General features: G+C 42.0%; 1 protein-coding gene across 1 annotated transcript; it reads left to right on the top strand.

Moving 5' to 3' along the window:
- The first annotated feature begins 12,941 nt into the window (after positions 1 to 12,941).
- LOC147610728 (uncharacterized) lies at positions 12,942 to 16,972 on the top strand. The gene is made up of 7 exons (XM_086785195.1): positions 12,942 to 13,083; positions 13,187 to 13,711; positions 13,910 to 14,083; positions 15,311 to 15,361; positions 15,444 to 15,637; positions 16,242 to 16,329; positions 16,510 to 16,972. Exons 1-7 carry the CDS (start codon positions 13,081 to 13,083, stop codon positions 16,744 to 16,746), a joined length of 1,272 nt encoding a protein of 423 aa, XP_086641321.1. The 5' UTR covers positions 12,942 to 13,080; the 3' UTR covers positions 16,747 to 16,972.
- The last annotated feature ends 1,253 nt before the right edge of the window (positions 16,973 to 18,225 follow it).

An 18,225-nucleotide genomic window follows, 5' to 3' on the forward strand; every position in this document is an offset into this window, starting at 1 on the left:
GCATGTTCCAACTAATCTAGTTACTGCTCAAAGAAGGCCAGGCAAAAAGGAATTATCAATGTGGCTACCCAAAGCTGCGTACAAACTTGTACCATCTACTCCAGTTGCTAAGCCTCCTAAGAAGCACATCATTTCCAAGCCTAAACCTCGGATTGTTAATCGATGGGTCCCAAAACATGTTCTTCAAGCACAAGGCTATTATGAGGGTGCAACAGCAATTTGGCTTCCAAAATGCCATGCTTTGACAGGGGTAAAAGAGTGTTTCAGAAAGATTCCAAAAACCACAATTGATTGTCCATATCAGTGGGTGCAAAAGAAGTCAACACAAAATCTTCAAGAAAGGAAAGGTGGCTGTGATAGCACCTACAAAACTACTTGTGTTGATCTTCCTAAAACATGTATTGAAACACCGGTTGTCCCGATTTCTCCTTGTAACACAATTCAACCATCAACTTGTGTACCTACGACGAGTCCAAATGTGTCTCATTTGAGCATAGATTCTAGCATTTCAATGCCTAAGACCTCTTATCTTGCTCAAATTCCAAGACAATTGCTAAAGTGTCCACCTCTTAAAAAGGATATACCAAAAACTAAAGATAAGGCATTAACACTACAATTAAAGCTTTTTGGTAAATCAATGTTTGAATAATGTAGTTCCTTATGCCTTTAGAAGATGTGTTTTCTTTGAGATAATCTTGTTTTTGATTGGAATTGTCATGATGGATATGAGTGTTCTAAATTTCATTGTTCTACGTCCAGATAACTCCTGATGGATATTTGGCGTGATACATGTCCACCATGCATTGACCCCGATAGTACTCGACCAGATCATCGCGGGGGTTATAGTGCTCCTCCATTTCAAACACATTCTAGGTACTTCTATGCTCCCTTAGGTGAAAGTTGCTGTGGGCATCACTTTGTCACATTATTCTATCAACAGCATCACCCATTTCCACATTGTCAAGAGTGTGCACGGCTTGTATTAGAAGAAGCTTCACATATTTGTTGGATATGCCGCTCTTACTTTAGACGATATGGCACGGGCTTAATGAAGCAAATTGTGGGAGTTACACCCCAACGCCATAATCTTCTTAATGTGAGAATACCAGAGAGAGGACCACATCAGCGTAGATTACCTGAGGAGGTTCAAGCACAACAATGGAGGGATACAAGCCTAAATGACTTGCAACCACCGATCTTGCAAGCCCTCCTTCCCCAAGCCTCCACATGTCAATATTGGATCAATATGAGTACCTACATTGCGCAGTTCCAAAATCGAAACTGTCTGATTAACCTTCCCATAGAACCAATGCCATACTTTAGTGAGGAAGCACTCCTTCCTCTACCACCTTCTCCAGCGGGGCGGCAGGTTTTTGTGAGGGGTTGTCTCTGCATCCTGAGGAAATTGATACCATCTTTCCAGCAGACGAGGACACGGATCCACCACCAGCGCAAGGGTAAGTTCAACGACTCCACAATAAGATCGACAAGCCAGGGCACTTTTCTCCCACTGGGTTTTTCCCCTCGGCTATATTCGGTGTTTGGCACCAATGGCAAATTTTATTTTTTTTCTTTTCTTTTCGTGTTTGTTAATAAAAATTTTGCAGAGATCTCCGTAAAAAACAAAAGCATCAAACACGCCCCAATAGTCCACCTATCGTGCAAACAAATTAGGAAGGGGGGAGACATGCTACGCTTACAAAGATCAAGGAGGAGCAATCTGCACCAAAATCAGCAATTCATCAATGCAAATGAACAACATCAAAAGGGCACTACAACAGGTGTATTCAGATCTTAATCTTTATTTCTTTATGTGCTCTTATCTTTCGAATATATGGTTTGCATGTTCACACAATATTGGCTGGTTTAAGTTTTTGATTAGTTGTTAAAATATGGTGAGTGAATTCTAGAGTCTTAGAAGACTTAGAAAAAGATATTTCTATCTAAAGACAGTGTAGGATATAGACCAATGGAGTATGCCAAGTAAGATTGATTGCTTGAGTGTTGAGAAGGATTGAGTAGGACTAGAGGTCATTAGTGTGTGGTTAACTCTTCTTCTCCCATTCGGGATAGCCTCTATGCGCTAACCGGGTTGCATTCACGGATTGACAAGTGTGTGGGTTGGAGTGTAGCCTCCGCTATGCTATGATGTCCCAAACAACCTTATATGCCGACATAGCAAGACCTTTGTACAGACTACTTGTCATCTTTGAATGGATAGATGAGTGTCAAAAGGCCTATATACTCTCGAGAAAGCCTTTGAATAACAAGTGCACTAATCCTAAGATCTCCTTACTAGGATATTATCTTTCACATGATGTTAGGGTTAGCATAGAGCTCTCAATGCTGCCAAGATTATCTGTTCTATCTTGACCAAGACAGTTGAAGCCTCACATAATGACTGGGAATATAAGTTACCAACTACTTTATGGGCATACAGAACCGCTTATTAGGTGGATGTCTACACTACACCTTTCAACTTGACATACATAATAAATGTTGTCATACCCATGGAATTCTTAGAACCAAGCTTAAGAATTGTTATTACAAAAAGGTTGACATGAAACATCTTGACCAATCGATTATTCGAGCTTGGACGCTTAGAAGACACGAGATTATGTGTAGTCTAGAATGATCATTAAAAAGCTATGGCATAAGGAATGGTTCAATGAGAAGCTCGAAGACAAGCTCAAAGACAAGGAAATAGAATCGGAGATATGGCAGGTTCTCAAATACAGCGCCAACAAGAACCAAAAGTGTAGGCTGAAGTACAAGGGGATGTGACCGTTTCTAGTGTGCAAACTCACCCCTCAAGGATCCATGCATATTGGAACACTTGACGGTATGGAGATGAAAGGGTTCTTGTGGACAATAGCCAACTTAGACACCACCACGGTCGTTTAAATGCAAATGCTTTGAATGCCATTCACCAAAAAAAAGAAAAAGAAAAAATAAAAGAGGCTATGGTGAAATGAGAGGTCTAGTGCGAAGCTAAGACTACGGAAGATAGGTTGCGGAACCGCCACATCTCTAACATGTCCCGTCATTGACTTGTAAGAGGAAGACTGGGAGGTGAAACCCGGTAGACTCTAGTCCATGACTACAAAAACTAGTCTCAAACAAAAGCTAGTGCTCGTGGACACATGAGCTAGACATAACCTAATATCTCATGAGACATGGTGTGTGCTACAACAACTATCATTGACCCCCACAAAACCGCGAAGAGTGGAAGGAGTAAACTTGTTACAAACCACATGCATATGAGCTTTCACTGCCATGTTTCACATTGGTAATAGCCCCTTGGAAGAGAAGTTTTATGTCATGCCTGTAGGTACTATGAGTGAAGAAGTATTTCTTGGAAGAGGATGGATGGTACATAATTGATGCCAAATTGGCTAGGACTCAAAAAACTATGACATTACAACTAGCCTCGAGATAGATAACCGTTCTATTAATAGAAGAAGAGCCCATGTCCAGTAAAGCCTTAACACAATATACCCATTCTTATGGTAAATAAGTGCTTGAGCTAATTGAGCCACCAAAGGAAACCCATATTCCGACCACGCCACTCAAAAAAGGGCAATTCTTTACTTGCTCGTAGGGGTAAATAACTAAGTTTCTTGAAAAGCCTCACCCAAGCTAGATCAATCCTTGCCATTGCGTACCCCCCAACATAGCTAGCATCTTCAAGGACTAATCTAATTAACACCCTTTCTACTAACATTCCAAACCTTGTAGAAACAAACCCGCATGTACTCAAGCCCACCAGTCCCCACTGATATATGGTGGGTGCCAAAGAAAATACTCTAGGCACAAGGATACTATGAAGGGCAAAAGAAAATTTGGATACGGAAGAGAAAGGTGTAGCATAAGCTCGTGAGTAGCCGCACCATAAGGCGAACCTCAATGCAAGGGAGCGAAACCCAACTTGGGTGCGAAAACATGGTTTGTCAGAAGGAGTTGTTAGAAGCCCAAAGATACTATGCATGTCAAACACAAGACTGGCTATTTAAAGCAGTGCAGTCAACACCATCCCATCAACGAAGGCAACCCTGAGACTAGGGAGTGCTACCCTAACATGGTGGGTGCCTAATGCCCTTCTAGTGACCCAAAGGTATTACGAAGGAAACATAAGCATTTGGGTACCTAAAATCATACTGTCATTACCTCCAACTTCTTCAGCTACCAAGAAAAGTACAAAGGCAAAGCGGCAATGCTTTGGAACCTCACACTTAACCTTAACAAAGGGTAAAGAGAAGATCAAGGAATTCATGGAACCTTGAGACTATCGCCAAACACACTATGAACAGGGGATTCCTTCCACATCCAGCTTAGAAGCCTATGCTGTTGTAGAGTAGAAAGCTAGTAGCCACCAATTCCCCTATTGTAGTTAGATGGGTCAAAATAGGTACCTCACATTTATTAGAAAAAATAGTTACGCATCCCATAACCATGCCGAGAAAGCAGTATAACAAAGAGTTGAAAAAAACAATGATGAAGGATGGAGCAAAGAGGAAAGTAGAAGTGATGAAGAACTATGGAGAGTCCCCATGGAAGCCGATAGTAATCATGTAAGTGGTTCTCCAAGCATTAGCTTTGTAGGTATATCTCAGGATTGGGGGGGACATGGTGGGTGAAAACCTGGTCCATGGTACAACCCATTGCCAATAATGATAGTAATTAAACACACTTTCACAATCGCGGCCCAACACCGCACTCGGATATTCACTTAGCGCTTTTTTGCCAGCAAAACTCTAGCACACATCCTTACTACACCCAAATCACTATGACTGGATGCATGCAAATCTTAAAAAGTTGCCTACTTAAGTTATGCACGCACGTTTCTAGTTGCACATGTATGTTCCACTCCATGCACGCATGTTCATACTTGTGCACACACATCCATGCTCCCCACGCATGTGCCGCACACATGCTCTTAGCTACGCGTGCACGTTCTCATAATTATCTCATGTTCATACTTGTGCACACACATCCATGCTCCCCACTCATGTGCCGCACACATGCTCTTAGCTATGCATGCACATTCTCTTTATTAACTAATGCTATGCATGCACGTTCCCAAGAATGGCCTACATACGTACATTCCAACCTCATGTACATTCCCATCAAAAGCTATATAAGTTGGGCCCCTCCTCTCATTTTTCACTATGCTAGCCAAAGTCTTGTAATTTTTATCTAGAAATCACCCACACCTTCATAGCCCCCTTCAGTGTTTTGTCCATTCCTCTCACCCGCCATCATGGTAGCAGCACATGCATCAAAAAACTATGCTGTCACACCCACCAAGAAGAGGAAGGCCACCAAAGTCCACAAGCTTTTGGAGTATCAGGTGGCCTGCTACTACCGACTTCTCCCTGCGCTTGGAGTGGAGTTGCTTAGAGAAGTCAACGCGAGCATATGATTCACAACTGGATCCAATCAAAGAAGAACGTGGAGCACAAGCTCACATACCAAGAGTGCTACCAGGTGTCAAAAGAAGCCCGAAGTTATGAAGCACATGGAGAGACTAGGTCTCGGTAGAGACTGGCTACTATTCCCACCACTTGGGACTTGGACTTCAGTATTTGCTTTAGGGTCATTTCTTCATACGACACCCACCTTTGCATAGGCACCATATCAGAAGCTTAGTGAGCTAGCGCACCCATACGGGAAGTTACATCTGTGGCTCTAAGGCAAAACTCAACAATACATGCTTCGGCAAGGCTAAGGTAAGCTCTTGACTTGAACAATATGTATGTGTATTATGTATGTGTGTGTGTGTATGTGCATGTTTGTGTGTGTGTGTGTGCGTGTGCGTGTGCGTATATGTTTGTATATTATTATTATATGATAACACACACACACACACTTAATTATATACTTAAATAGTCAAAAATGTCATAGACATATAATAATTATATAATTATATATTATATAAAAATTATAATGTCATAGTCAATAATCGCCAAATTGTATTGCTAGTGAGAATGAACTTTTACACAATGCATTATCACACAATATCTACTAGCAATCATATTACTAGTGAGGATGAATATTTACACATTGCACTATCACATGAATGATCGTCGTTCTAAACATCCCTCCTTAATTTGTTTGTATCTTTTACCCTCCCTACCTATATACATGGCAAATAAAACTTCATGCCAACATGTATGCAAGGAGGAAAACAAATTGAGGAGGGGCCATTAGGGTGAGGATCATTCGTTTTCTAGCGCCAAGTGTAAAAGTTCATTCTCGCGTAGTACAATTGGTTGGCTAGGACATCATTCAATTTGTAGAGGGCATTAAATTTAACCTAATGCTCATTTGTAATGGGCCTATACAAAAACTAGAAACACTAGAGCCCCCCAGCTTCCACCCCCTTCTTGCATGCCGCGGTCAAAATGTTTCATATCTAATAAAAGGCATGGTTAGCAAACGTCCATCAAGCACCTTTGGGCTTTAGTCACATAGACATACCACAGATGAGCAATAGATAGAGAGCACAAGCGAGCCTTTCGGAATATGATACTTAGGGGGGGCTTCACAAACATCCATAGATGATGAAGGCCCTTAAAAGGCATATTCTCACATTTTTCAAGAGCTTGTGGCTAGATGTTTAGAATCCATTTCACAAACAATGGTGGACGGACACATTGTATAACTTTTTTCATCCCCCCATGACAACACCTTCAAGTGGTTAGTATAACCCTTTTCATGGAAAACTTATTTGGAGTTCACAACTCCATGGGGCCCATGGCTTAATGTAGCACCATGCAATGTAGGTAGCGATGGATCAAAACACTCACACACACACACACACACGGGTTCAGGAGTTACAAGGTAGCACCATGCAATGTAGGTAGCGATGGATCAAACCCATGACCTCGGATTACAAGCTATCCATTTTAAGGAATTGACCTACCGATTGCTTGATGTTTCACATTAGTCATAATTTTTGTTGGTTGTATCTGTGATTGGATTGCCACCTCACTTTCGCTAGAATTGTCCTTGGCCTTTCGTGAAGTCATAATTTCTCGGACATTGCATAAGGATTGTGCTGATGTGGATCCATAGCAGTCCGAGCACTTGTCCGCGGGCGGACGTCTGTGAAGCCCCCCTTAGGATGTGGGCAAAGCAATGCATTGTTAAATTGGGGATTTTGCAGGGTAGTATTTTCTATTGCCTCCAAAGGTGGGCAGCCATAGGTGTGTAAGGGGCATAAAGGCTTTATAGAAAGTAGGGAACCAGGTGGCATAAACATAGTAAAATATCATTAACCTTTTTGTGTTAACCTCAAAAAGGTTAATGGTACCACAATAAAACATTATTACCCATTGCAATTCCATTGAGCATGTGCTGGAATGTGTAGTGGTGCAAGCAAGGAGGCCTACAGCTTCCTTGATGGGGTTTTGAGCTATAACCAAGTGGAGATAGATCCGAATGATCAACATAAGTAGCGTATGGAATGGGACACTTACGTGTACAGAGTTATGACATTTAGTCTATCCAATGTCCTAGCTACTTTCCAAAGTCTTATGTGCACAAGCATATAAGGAATACCTTAGGGATTTCCTTGAGGTTTTCATGGATGACCTTTGCATCAAAAGCACATCTCTAGTGCCTGAGGAAGATACTTAAGAAATGCAGATTTTACAAAATATCCCTTAACCCACTTAAATGCTAGTTTTGGGGTAATACTTGGCCATAACATTTCTGAATATGGCATGTCAACTAATGATAGCGCAAGGTGAGACTTATTCTTGAGCTTCTACCACCCACAAACTTTAAGGGTATCCAACGATTTAGTGGACATGTCCGAACACTATAGAAGATTCATAATCTTATATGCCGACATAGCAAGACCCTTGTACAGACTACTTGTCATCTTTGAATGGATAGATAAGTTTCAAAAAGGCCTATATACTCTCAAGAATGCCTTTGAATAACAAGTGCACTAATCCTAAGATCTCCTAACTAGGATATTATCTTTCACATGATGTTAGGGTTAGAACAGAGCTCTCAATGCTCCCAATATTATCTGTTCTATCTTGACCAAGACAGTTGAAGTCTCACATAATGACTGGGAATATAAGTTACCAACTACTTTATGGGCATACAGAACCGCTTATTAGGTGGATGTCTACACTACACCTTTCAACTTGACATACATAATAAATGTTGTCATACCCATGGAATTCTTAGTACTACCAAGCTTAAGAATTGTTATTAAGAAAAGGTTGACATGAAACATCTTGACCAATCGATTATTCGAGCTTGGACGCTTAGAAGAAGTGAGATTATGTGTAGTCTAGAATGATCATCAAAAAGCTATGGCATAAGGAATGGTTCAATAAGAAGCTCAAAGACAAGGAAATAGTATCGGAGATATGGCAGGTTCTCATATACAACACCAACAAGAACCAAAAGTGTAGGCTGAAGTACAAGGGGATGTGACCGTTCCTAGTGTGCAAACTCACCCCTCAAGGATCCATGCATATTGGAACACTTGACGGTATGGAGATGAAAGGGTTCTTGAACAATAGCCAACTTAGACACTACTACGGTCCTTTAAAGGCAAATGCATTGAATGCCATTCACCAAAAAAAATAATAATAATAAAAGAGGCTATCCAGTGCGAAGTTAAGACTATGGAAGATAGGTTGTGGAACCGCCACATCTCTAACATGGCCCAAGTCATTGACTTAGAAGAGGAAGACTAGGAGGTGAAACCCGGTAGACTCTAGTCCATGACTACAAAAACTAGTCTGACATGGTGTGTGCTACAACAATCATCATTGACCCCCACAAAACCTCGAAGAGTGGAAGGAGTAAACTTGTTACAAACCACATGCATATGAGCTTTCATTGCCATGTTTCAAATTGGTAATAGCCCCTTGGAAGAGAAGTTTAAGTCATGCATGTAGGTACCATGAGTGAAGAAGTATTTCTTGGACGAGGATGGATGGGACATAATTGATGCCAAATCGGTTGGGACTCAAAAAACCATGACATTGCAACTACCCTCGAGATAGATAACCGTTCTATCGATAGAAGAAGAGCTCGTGTCCAGTAAAGCCTTAACACAATATACCCATTCTTATGGTAAATAAGTGCTTAAGCTAATTGAGCCACCAAAGGAAATGCATATTCCGATCACGCCACTATTTTACTTGCCCGTAGGGGTAAATAACTAAGTTTCTTGAAAAGCCTCACCCAAGCTAGATCAATCCTCGCCATCGCGTACCCCCCAACATAGCTGGCATCTTCAAGGACTAATTTAATTAACACCCTTTCTACTAACATTCCAAACCTTGTAAAAAGACACCCGCATGTACCCAAGCCCACCAGTCCCCAACAACACCAAAATTCCCATAATGAAGGTGACAAATGGTAGGTGCCAAAGAAAATACTCTAGGCACAAGGATACTATGAAGGGCAAAAGAAAATCTGGATACCCAAGAGAAAGGTGCAGCATAAGCTGGTGTGAGACAGCCGCACCATAAGGCGAACCTCAATGCAAGGCAGCGAAACCCAACTTGGATGCGAAAACATGGTTTGTCAAGAAGGAGTTGTTAGAAGCCCAAAGATACTATGCATGTCAAACACAACACTGGCTATTTAAAGCAGCGCAGTCAACACCATCCCGTCAAAGAAGGCAACCTTGAGACTAAGGAGTGCTACCCAAACATGGTGGGTACCTAATGCCCTTCTAGTGAGCCAAAGGTATTACGAAGGAAACATAAGCATTTGGGTACCTAAAATCAAATCGTCTCATACCCCCAACTTCTTCAGCTACCAAGAAAAGTACAAAGGCAAAGTGGCAATGGCACAGGCTACCAATGCTTTGGAACCTCACACTTAACCTTAACAAAGGGTAAAGAGAAGATTAAGGAATTCATGGAACCTTGAGACTATCGCCAAACACACTATGAACAGGGGATTCCTTCCACATCCAGCTTAGAAGCCTATGCTGTAGAGTAGAAAGCTAGTAACCACCAATTCCCCTATTGTAATTAGATGGGCCAAAATAGGTACCTCACATTTATTAGATAAAAAAGTTACGCATCCCAGAACCAATAATTAAATGCCGAGAAAGCAGTATAACAAAGAGTTGAAAAAAGCAATGATGAAGGATGGAGCAAAGAGGAAAGTAGAAGTGACGAAGAACTATGAGAGTCCCCATGGAAGCCGATAGTAATCATGTAAGTGGTTCTCCAAGCATTAGCTTTCTAGGTACATCTCAGGATTGGGGGAGACATGGTGGGTGAAAACCTGGTCCATGGTATAACCCATTGCCTATAATGATAGTAATTAAACACACTTTCACAATCTCGGCCCAACACCGCACCTGGATATTCACTTAGCCCTTTTTTGCATGCAAAACTCTAGCACACATCCTTACTACACCCAAATCACCATGACTGGATGCATGCAAATCTTAAAAAGTTGCCTACTTAAGTTATGCACGCACGTTTCTAGTTGCACATGTACGTTCCACTCCATGCACGCATGTTCATACTTGTGCACGCTCCCCATGCATGTGCCACACACATGCTCTTAGCTACGCGTGCACGTTCTCATGATAATCTCATGCTATGCATGCAAGTTCTCACGATTATCTCATGCTATGCATGCAAGTTCTCACGATTATCTCATGCTATGCATGCACGTTCCAATCTACGCATGCACATTCAATCTGTGCACATTCCATGATCTCCACGCATATATGTATGCCGCTCTACGTATGCACGTTCCCAAGAATGGCCTACATATGTACGTTCCAACCTTATGTACATTCCCACTTAAAAGCTATATAAGTTGGGCCCTCCTCTCATTTTTCACTATGCTAGCCAAACTCTTGTAGTTTTTATCTAGAAATCACCCACACCTTCACAGCCCCCTTCAGTGTTTTGTCCATTCCTCTCCCCCACTGCCATCATGGTAGCAGCACATGCATCAGAAAACTATGCTATCACACCCACCAAGAAGAGGAAGGCCACCAAAGTCCACAAGCTTTTGGAGTATCAGGTGGCCTGCTACTACCGACTTCTCCCTGCGCTTGGAGTGGAGTTGCTTAGAGAAGTCAATGCGAGCATATGATTCACAACTGGATCCAATCAAAGAAGAATGTGGAGCACAAGCTCACATACCACACCCAAGAGTGCTACCAGGTATCAAAGAAGCCCGAAGTTATGAAGCACATGGAGAGACTAGGTCTCGGTAGAGACTGGCTACTATTCCCACCACCTGGGACTCAGACTTCAGTATTTGCTTTAGGTTCATTTCTTCATACGACACCCATCTTTGCACAGGCATCATATGGGAATCCTTGTATCTGCATAGAGCAACTGAACCATATCAGAAGTTAGTGAGCTAGCGCACCTATATGGGAAGTTACATCTGTGGCTCTAGGGCAAAACTCAACAATACATGCTTCGGCAAGGCTAAGGTAAGCTCTTGACTTGAATAATATGTATGTGTATTATGTATGTGTGTGTGTGTGTGCGTGTGCGTGTATATATTTGTATATTATTATTATATAATAACACACACACACACACAATTATATACTTACATAGTCATATAATAATTATATAATTATATATTACATAGTCATAAAATGTCATAGTCAATAATCGCCAAATCGTATTGCTAGTGAGAATGAACTTTTACACAATGCGTTATCACACAATAACTAGCAATCATATTACTAGTGAGGATGAACATTTACACATTGCACTATCAGATGAATGATCATCGCTCTAAACATCCCTCCTTAATTTGTTTGTATCTTTTAACCTCCCTACCTGTATACATGGCAAATAAAACTTTGTGCTAACATGTATGCAAGGAGGCAAACAAGTTGAGGAGGGACCATTAGGGTGAGGATCGTTCGTTTTCTAGCGCAATGTGTAAAAGTTCATTCTCACGTACTACAATTGGTGATTTATTGGCTAGGACATCATTCAATTTGTAGAGGGCATTAAATTTAACCTAATGCTCATTTGTAATGGGCCTAATGGGCCTATACAAAAACTAGAAACACTATAGCCCCCTAGCTTCCACCCCCCTTCTTGCATGCCTGTCAAAATGTTTCATATCTAATAAAAAGCATGGTTAGCAACGTTCATCAAGCACCTTTGGGCTTTAGTCACGTAGACATACCACAGATGAGCAATAGATAGAGAGCACAAGTGAGCCTTTCGGAATATGATACTTAGAGGGGGGGGGGGGGGGGGGCTTCACAAACATCCATAGATGATGAAGGCCCTTAAAAGGCGTATTCTCACATTTTTCAAGAGCTTGTGGCTAGATGTTTAGAATCCATTTCACAAACAATGGTGGACGGACACATTGTATAACTTTTTTCATCCCCCCATGACAACGCCTTCAAGTGGTTAGTATAACCCTTTTCATGGAAAACTTATTTGGAGTTCACAACTCCATGGGGCCCATGGCTTAATGTAGCACCATGCAATGTAGGTAGCGATGGATCAAAACACACACACACACACACACACACACACACACACATGGGTTCAGGAGTTACAAGGTAGCACCATGTAGTGATGGATCAAACCCATGACCTCGGGCTACAAGCCATCCATTTTAATGAATTGACCTACCGATTGCTTGATGTTTCACATTAGTCATAATTTTTGTTGGTTGTATCTGTGATTGGCCTTGGCCTTTCGTGAGTCATAATTTCCCGGACATTGCATAAGGGCTGTGCTGATGTGGATCCATAGCAGTCCGAGCACTTGTCTGCGGACGTGTGTGAAGCCCAATGCATTGCTAAATTTGGGGAGTTTGCAGGGTAGTATTGTCTATTGCCTCCAAAGATGGGCAGCCATAGGTGTGTAAAGGGCATAAAGGCTTTACCGAAAGTAGGGAACCAGGTGGCATTGCTTGTGGAGAGATCTTATCCGTTCGTGTTATCCACAGAAAGATCTCTTTGATATTTTTAACAAAGTTCTACACATGCGCGAGTAGCCATTTGAGTAGGGGTCGCAGGTCATCGAGCAACCACACTGAAACATTAAGGGGTCAACAGCCTCAAGAGGACAGGGCTTCGAGATGGTAATGCTTATCAGCTCCATTCTATTAGTGTGAGTTTTGCTTCTTCTCGTCTGTGCCCATGTTTTGCAGGTTTGATAGGGCTGCCACCCACCTTCCTGTGCAGGTATCTCTGTTGTCCTCAAGCCAGCAAACTACCTCAGCAGGAGCAGGGGGTGCCTGCCCTAGCCAGTTACCTTGCACACAGAGGAGCCCCGGAGAAGCAGCAGCAAAAGTGTTGCTCTCTTACAATGGCTTGAGAAAATGCGGCCTCCGGGTCTGCAAGATGGACGCCATAGCTGCAGTTCAGAGTGTTGGCAGCAGGCAAAAACAGTTGCCCTTTGCCTTTACCTCAATGCTTTCTACTGCAGATGCGAGCCCCACCATATCCATTCCTTCCCTTAACGACCTCCCCTTAAACAGCTTCATCAGTTCCCATGGAAGAATTATGCCCCCTATCGAGCCCAGCACAGAGGCCACCGTTTTTGCCGTGATGGACAAAAACAAGAAGGTTCGGTACATTGGGTTCTCCAAGGACCTCCGAAACACTCTCAGAGTTTTGATGGGCAGGCGTCCGGAATTCTGCTACTTCTACAAGATGTTCAACCTCTCCACTCTGGACCAGCAGACCATGTTACAGGCCAGGAAGCAGGTATTGACCAGCATTGGTTCTGGGTACTTTGATGGGCATGCATTGGTTCTCCCAGTACTATATCAGTATCCGCATAGCTGTTTACTTAAAATTGCAATGCTCTGAATCGGTGTGTGCTTGTGCAAGTGTCTGGGTGTTCATGCGCTTTTTGCAACCATTTGAGTTTGTCCATGGGCTGAAAATTTCCTCGTGTGGCAGTGGATGTCTGAACTGGGAGTTGCTCCAGAAGGCAATGCAGATCCCACTCAGAGAAAGTTTTGGGAGCAACCAGTAGATGCAGGATCCATTTCAGAAAGGGGCAAAGTTGCTGCAGCCAAAGCCAAGGCCAGAACTATGCTGCAGATGTTCTCCGACCGGGGAATAACCGAAGAGGTATCTCTCTTGAGTCTGAATGTTAACATGAATGGAAATTTACCATGCTTCTCCTTGTTTGATGCTGTCTCATCTCTTCCTTTTGAGCACATCAACCGCATGGATGCTGCAAAGCCCAAGTAAGGGGCATTCCGGCACACATTGGGACAGGCAGTTCAACTCCATCTAGAAATGGTCACTGCGTTGTGTGGTGCTATGGCCAGTCACCCAGGAGATTTACTTTCTCCTGTCCCTTAGGGCATAAACAGATGTAAGAGCTGGTGGATCAGTCTTTATCAACTCTATTGTTTGCATCACAGTGCTTGTTGCAAGTTTTTTTAAAAACAAGTTTAGATTATTTGAGATTTTTGACTTTGGAGTTTATGAAACTAGGTAGTGTGAAGAGTGGTGACTATGAGAAGGATGGCCATTTTTCTTTTTCTTTCTCAGTCAGTTTCTGTTGTTCAAACAATAACAGGGGATGACAACCCCCAAAGGTTGAGTTTCATGTGTAAGGCACAGTGGTTAGCAAAGGATCATTTAATGGTCTTTACCCCTACAAGTGGAAGGCAAAGACTTTGATTGTGCTGAAGGAAAATGGCAATGCCTCAATCATCTTTGATGGCCAATTATGTGAAATGAGGGAGTCTGTATTTAGTAGACAGGTTCAAGGTAGAAGCGAAGCCTTTTTTTTGGCTGCGGGCAGCGGGATGATATATCTATGCTCCATGATTGATGGAGAAGGGGTACCTGCTTTTGTGGGAAGGTGACGTCAAGGCAGAACTTTGATTTAGGTTTCTGTCGGGAGGTGCTATGGTGTATTAATGTTTAGTGCACCCCTACCCTTCTATACATTGAGCAACCTTATCCGCGAATCTAATGTGTCTCAACAATGGTCTGTAACCCTCTTAGGCTACCCTTCAGATGGCTTCAGCAGACACGGCACATGCATGTGAGGCCTGATGCATGTGACACGCTCCCAAGCCCATAAAAGAGGCATGGTACTCGTGAGGGGTACAAAGCTGAGGGAAGAGAGCATTCCTGGTAATTGATTGTGGTCCTGGAAAGGAGGTATGGTGAGGCATTACACCTCACCTGACGACAGAACATCATTCTGGATACATGGAAGCTACAAAGGTTTTGATATATTTTTTAATCACATGGTACTCATTGATGTCTTTTTATGTGTGGAATGTGCCATTTCTTGTATTCCATGCTTTGACAAGGCATGCACAATATCATGTGCAGATGGTCTATGATCCCAAGCTATTGGAAGAAGGAAAGTGCGACATCCTTCCTGTAAGATTTGCTTCTGGTACTCTTTGCCATCCTTCCGAAGTGGTAAGTGGGCATTTTGATAAGTTTGCTGCTTTGCTCTCAGACGAAACAATCTCAAGCTGATCTCGATCAGGCAACCAATTCTAAGGAGGAGACTGACTTGAAAACAAAGTCAGTGTCTATCAATATACCTTCTGGTGGCACTATTGATTACGATATCATGTACGAGATGAAGTTCAAGACGAATGGTGGCTGGATGTATGATATTGCAATCACTAGAGATGATACATTGACCAGGTAACTCTCTCATAAGATTACCAAGAGTCTAGAGCCTAAATATGGGTCTTTAAAAACAGATCGCTTGCCCATCGGACAGGTGGGGATTGGAGGGGTGATGTTTCCCTGCCTATGAGGAATGGGTGGGTAAGATCTCCCCTTTTCATGGTCGGGTTATGTGTGTAAAGACCATGTCACCCCATGTACGACGTGTCAGATAATCTACCTCTTTGGGCCCTTAGGAGACACCTGGATGCCATCCAATAGCCCAGCAGGATTGGTGCTGTTGCAATTGTGCCAGCATGGTTTTCATCACCAGTTGTTTCATTCTATGGTTCATGGAGGTATCACTGGTGTCTGCTTTAAAGGGTAAGGTATAAGTCACTAGATTTTTGCCTACATAGATGTAGCATGTTTAGAGCATTGTGCTGTGGCTATCCCTTAGCCTCATACAACCTCAGAGATTCTGAGCCTGATCTGACCATGCTTCATGCACAACTAAGGGCTTATGAAGCTGAGATGATGTGTCATCCAAATAACTCGTATATTTTTGTGCATATATACAGAGACTTGTAGCCAAAGTCTGGTTGAACACGGCTTGTAACTAACTTTTCACTTCTTGCAGGCACCGTGTTATAGTGGGGAGAATGTTCCCAGAGGCTGTGAGCATGCCAGAAGATGACTTCCTAGAAATCATCATGGGGTTCTTACTGGTGAGTGTCGCATAGAATGAAGCTGCATGCATGTCTTTGTTCCTACATTGGTCGTTGTGATGGTAGTTACACCCACCCACCCACCCACACACACACACACACACACACCCCACGGATCCTCTCCAAACCCTCTTTCCTTTAGTTTATCTCATCTTGGCTCTTGCTTGAAAATGCGTGCAGTACAAGAAGATACCTCGACATACTGAAGGATTGCTGGATGCAAGTACTTTCCCAATCAATTACTTTGGAATATCACAGGTAGCCCAATTCTATAGGGACTTGAATGACTGGTTTCCAAGTAAGCTACCAAATGATTTCTGGAGGTTCATGAGAACTGAGCTTTATGGACCGGCCATCGACCCACCACCTGAATTGGGTCCTGAGGAGAAGGTATCCATCTATGCCGACAAGCAGTGAGCTGTTTGATGATTTACTTAGGGCAGGCGGAAGGATTTTCCAATGTGTCACCCTACTTCTTAGTCGATAACAGAGCTTACAAGGGTGGACACTTATGAGGATATAAATTATTTGATCTCTTCGTGTGCTTACAATTCATTGATGCCCATCCCTGTACTGATCTTATGAGCTACTTCCTGGTTGATAAAGAGCTTACAAGGGTGGACACTTGTGAGGATTATATCTATTTGATCTCTTCGCATGCATGCTTAGATACTATTCAATACATGTATGAATGAGAATGGAGCGAAGTGTTAAGAAATTGTCGATGGTTTGCGCAAGCCGCCGATGTAGAACGTATGCGCAGAGATACAAAGGAAAGGAGGAAAGAAAGGTAGTATTATTGCTTATGAAAGATCTCCAAAAAGATGAGAGAAGGGCACACATTGGCGGATGGTCAGGGTAAATACTGATCTTTTCTTAATAAACGATCTTTTTAATATCACTTAAAATGCTTGACGCTAGAGGCTAGTAGTACTCGAGATAGTCATCTTAACCAATGGTTGGTTGCCCTTGAGTACTCTTATTGTAGACCTTGAACTACCTTTGCAAAAGGGAAAATGAAAACTAGCCTTGGTTGCCCTGAGTACTCTTAATGTAGACCTTGAACTACCTTCTCAAAAGGGAAAATGAAAATTAGCCTTATCTAAACTTACACAAAATATGTATATCTAGAAAAAGCTTTCAGAATGATCTACGCCCTAATTAATCTACATCGAGAATAATTGACATTTATCTGTCTATTCTATGAATCATTTTTTAGGTCATGGTTGGCAGTCAATTTGGAGTATGTCTACCCGATATAATTGCCGTGTGCCAATCAATGGACACATACTCTAAAAAGTACACGTGTGTCTCACTTTAATTTGCAGTGTGAACAGATATCATAGGAATGTAGCATACATAAATGTAGAATGTGTCAAAATAAATAGGTTTAGCGACATATAAAAAAGTTGAATCTATGTCATAATATTTTGAATTTTTAAGCCCTAATCATCAAGTTAAATTCTTTGTGGTCCTGTGTCGTAAGGTTCATGGAATAAGAAATAATGGTGAACCTTGTTATATTGTTATGAATGATAGACTCTTTTAAAAGAATACAATCATCAATAAGGAAAACTAAATTATAACTATAGAGCAAGGTAAGTGCATTATCTTGTGTACAACAGAAAATTAAGTAGATGTGAAGGAGGAGCTAAATTATAACTATAGAGCAAGGTAAGTGCATTATCTTGTACAACAGAAAACTAAGTAGATGTGAAGGAGTTAAAAAACAGGATCTGTAACAAACATCTAAGAAGATAGTTGATGTAGAAAATGCCCATTGATTTTTAATGCCCCTCATGCAAAACATTTCTCTATCTCTTGCTGAAATAAATAAACTATCCTCTTCTCATCCACAACACCAATTCCATACCATACTTCTCTAAGCCATCGTTG

Source organism: Cibotium barometz, chromosome 48 (genome assembly GCF_041138505.1).
Source record: "Cibotium barometz isolate CiBa-2024 chromosome 48, ASM4113850v1, whole genome shotgun sequence".
Taxonomy (NCBI): domain Eukaryota; kingdom Viridiplantae; phylum Streptophyta; class Polypodiopsida; order Cyatheales; family Cibotiaceae; genus Cibotium; species Cibotium barometz.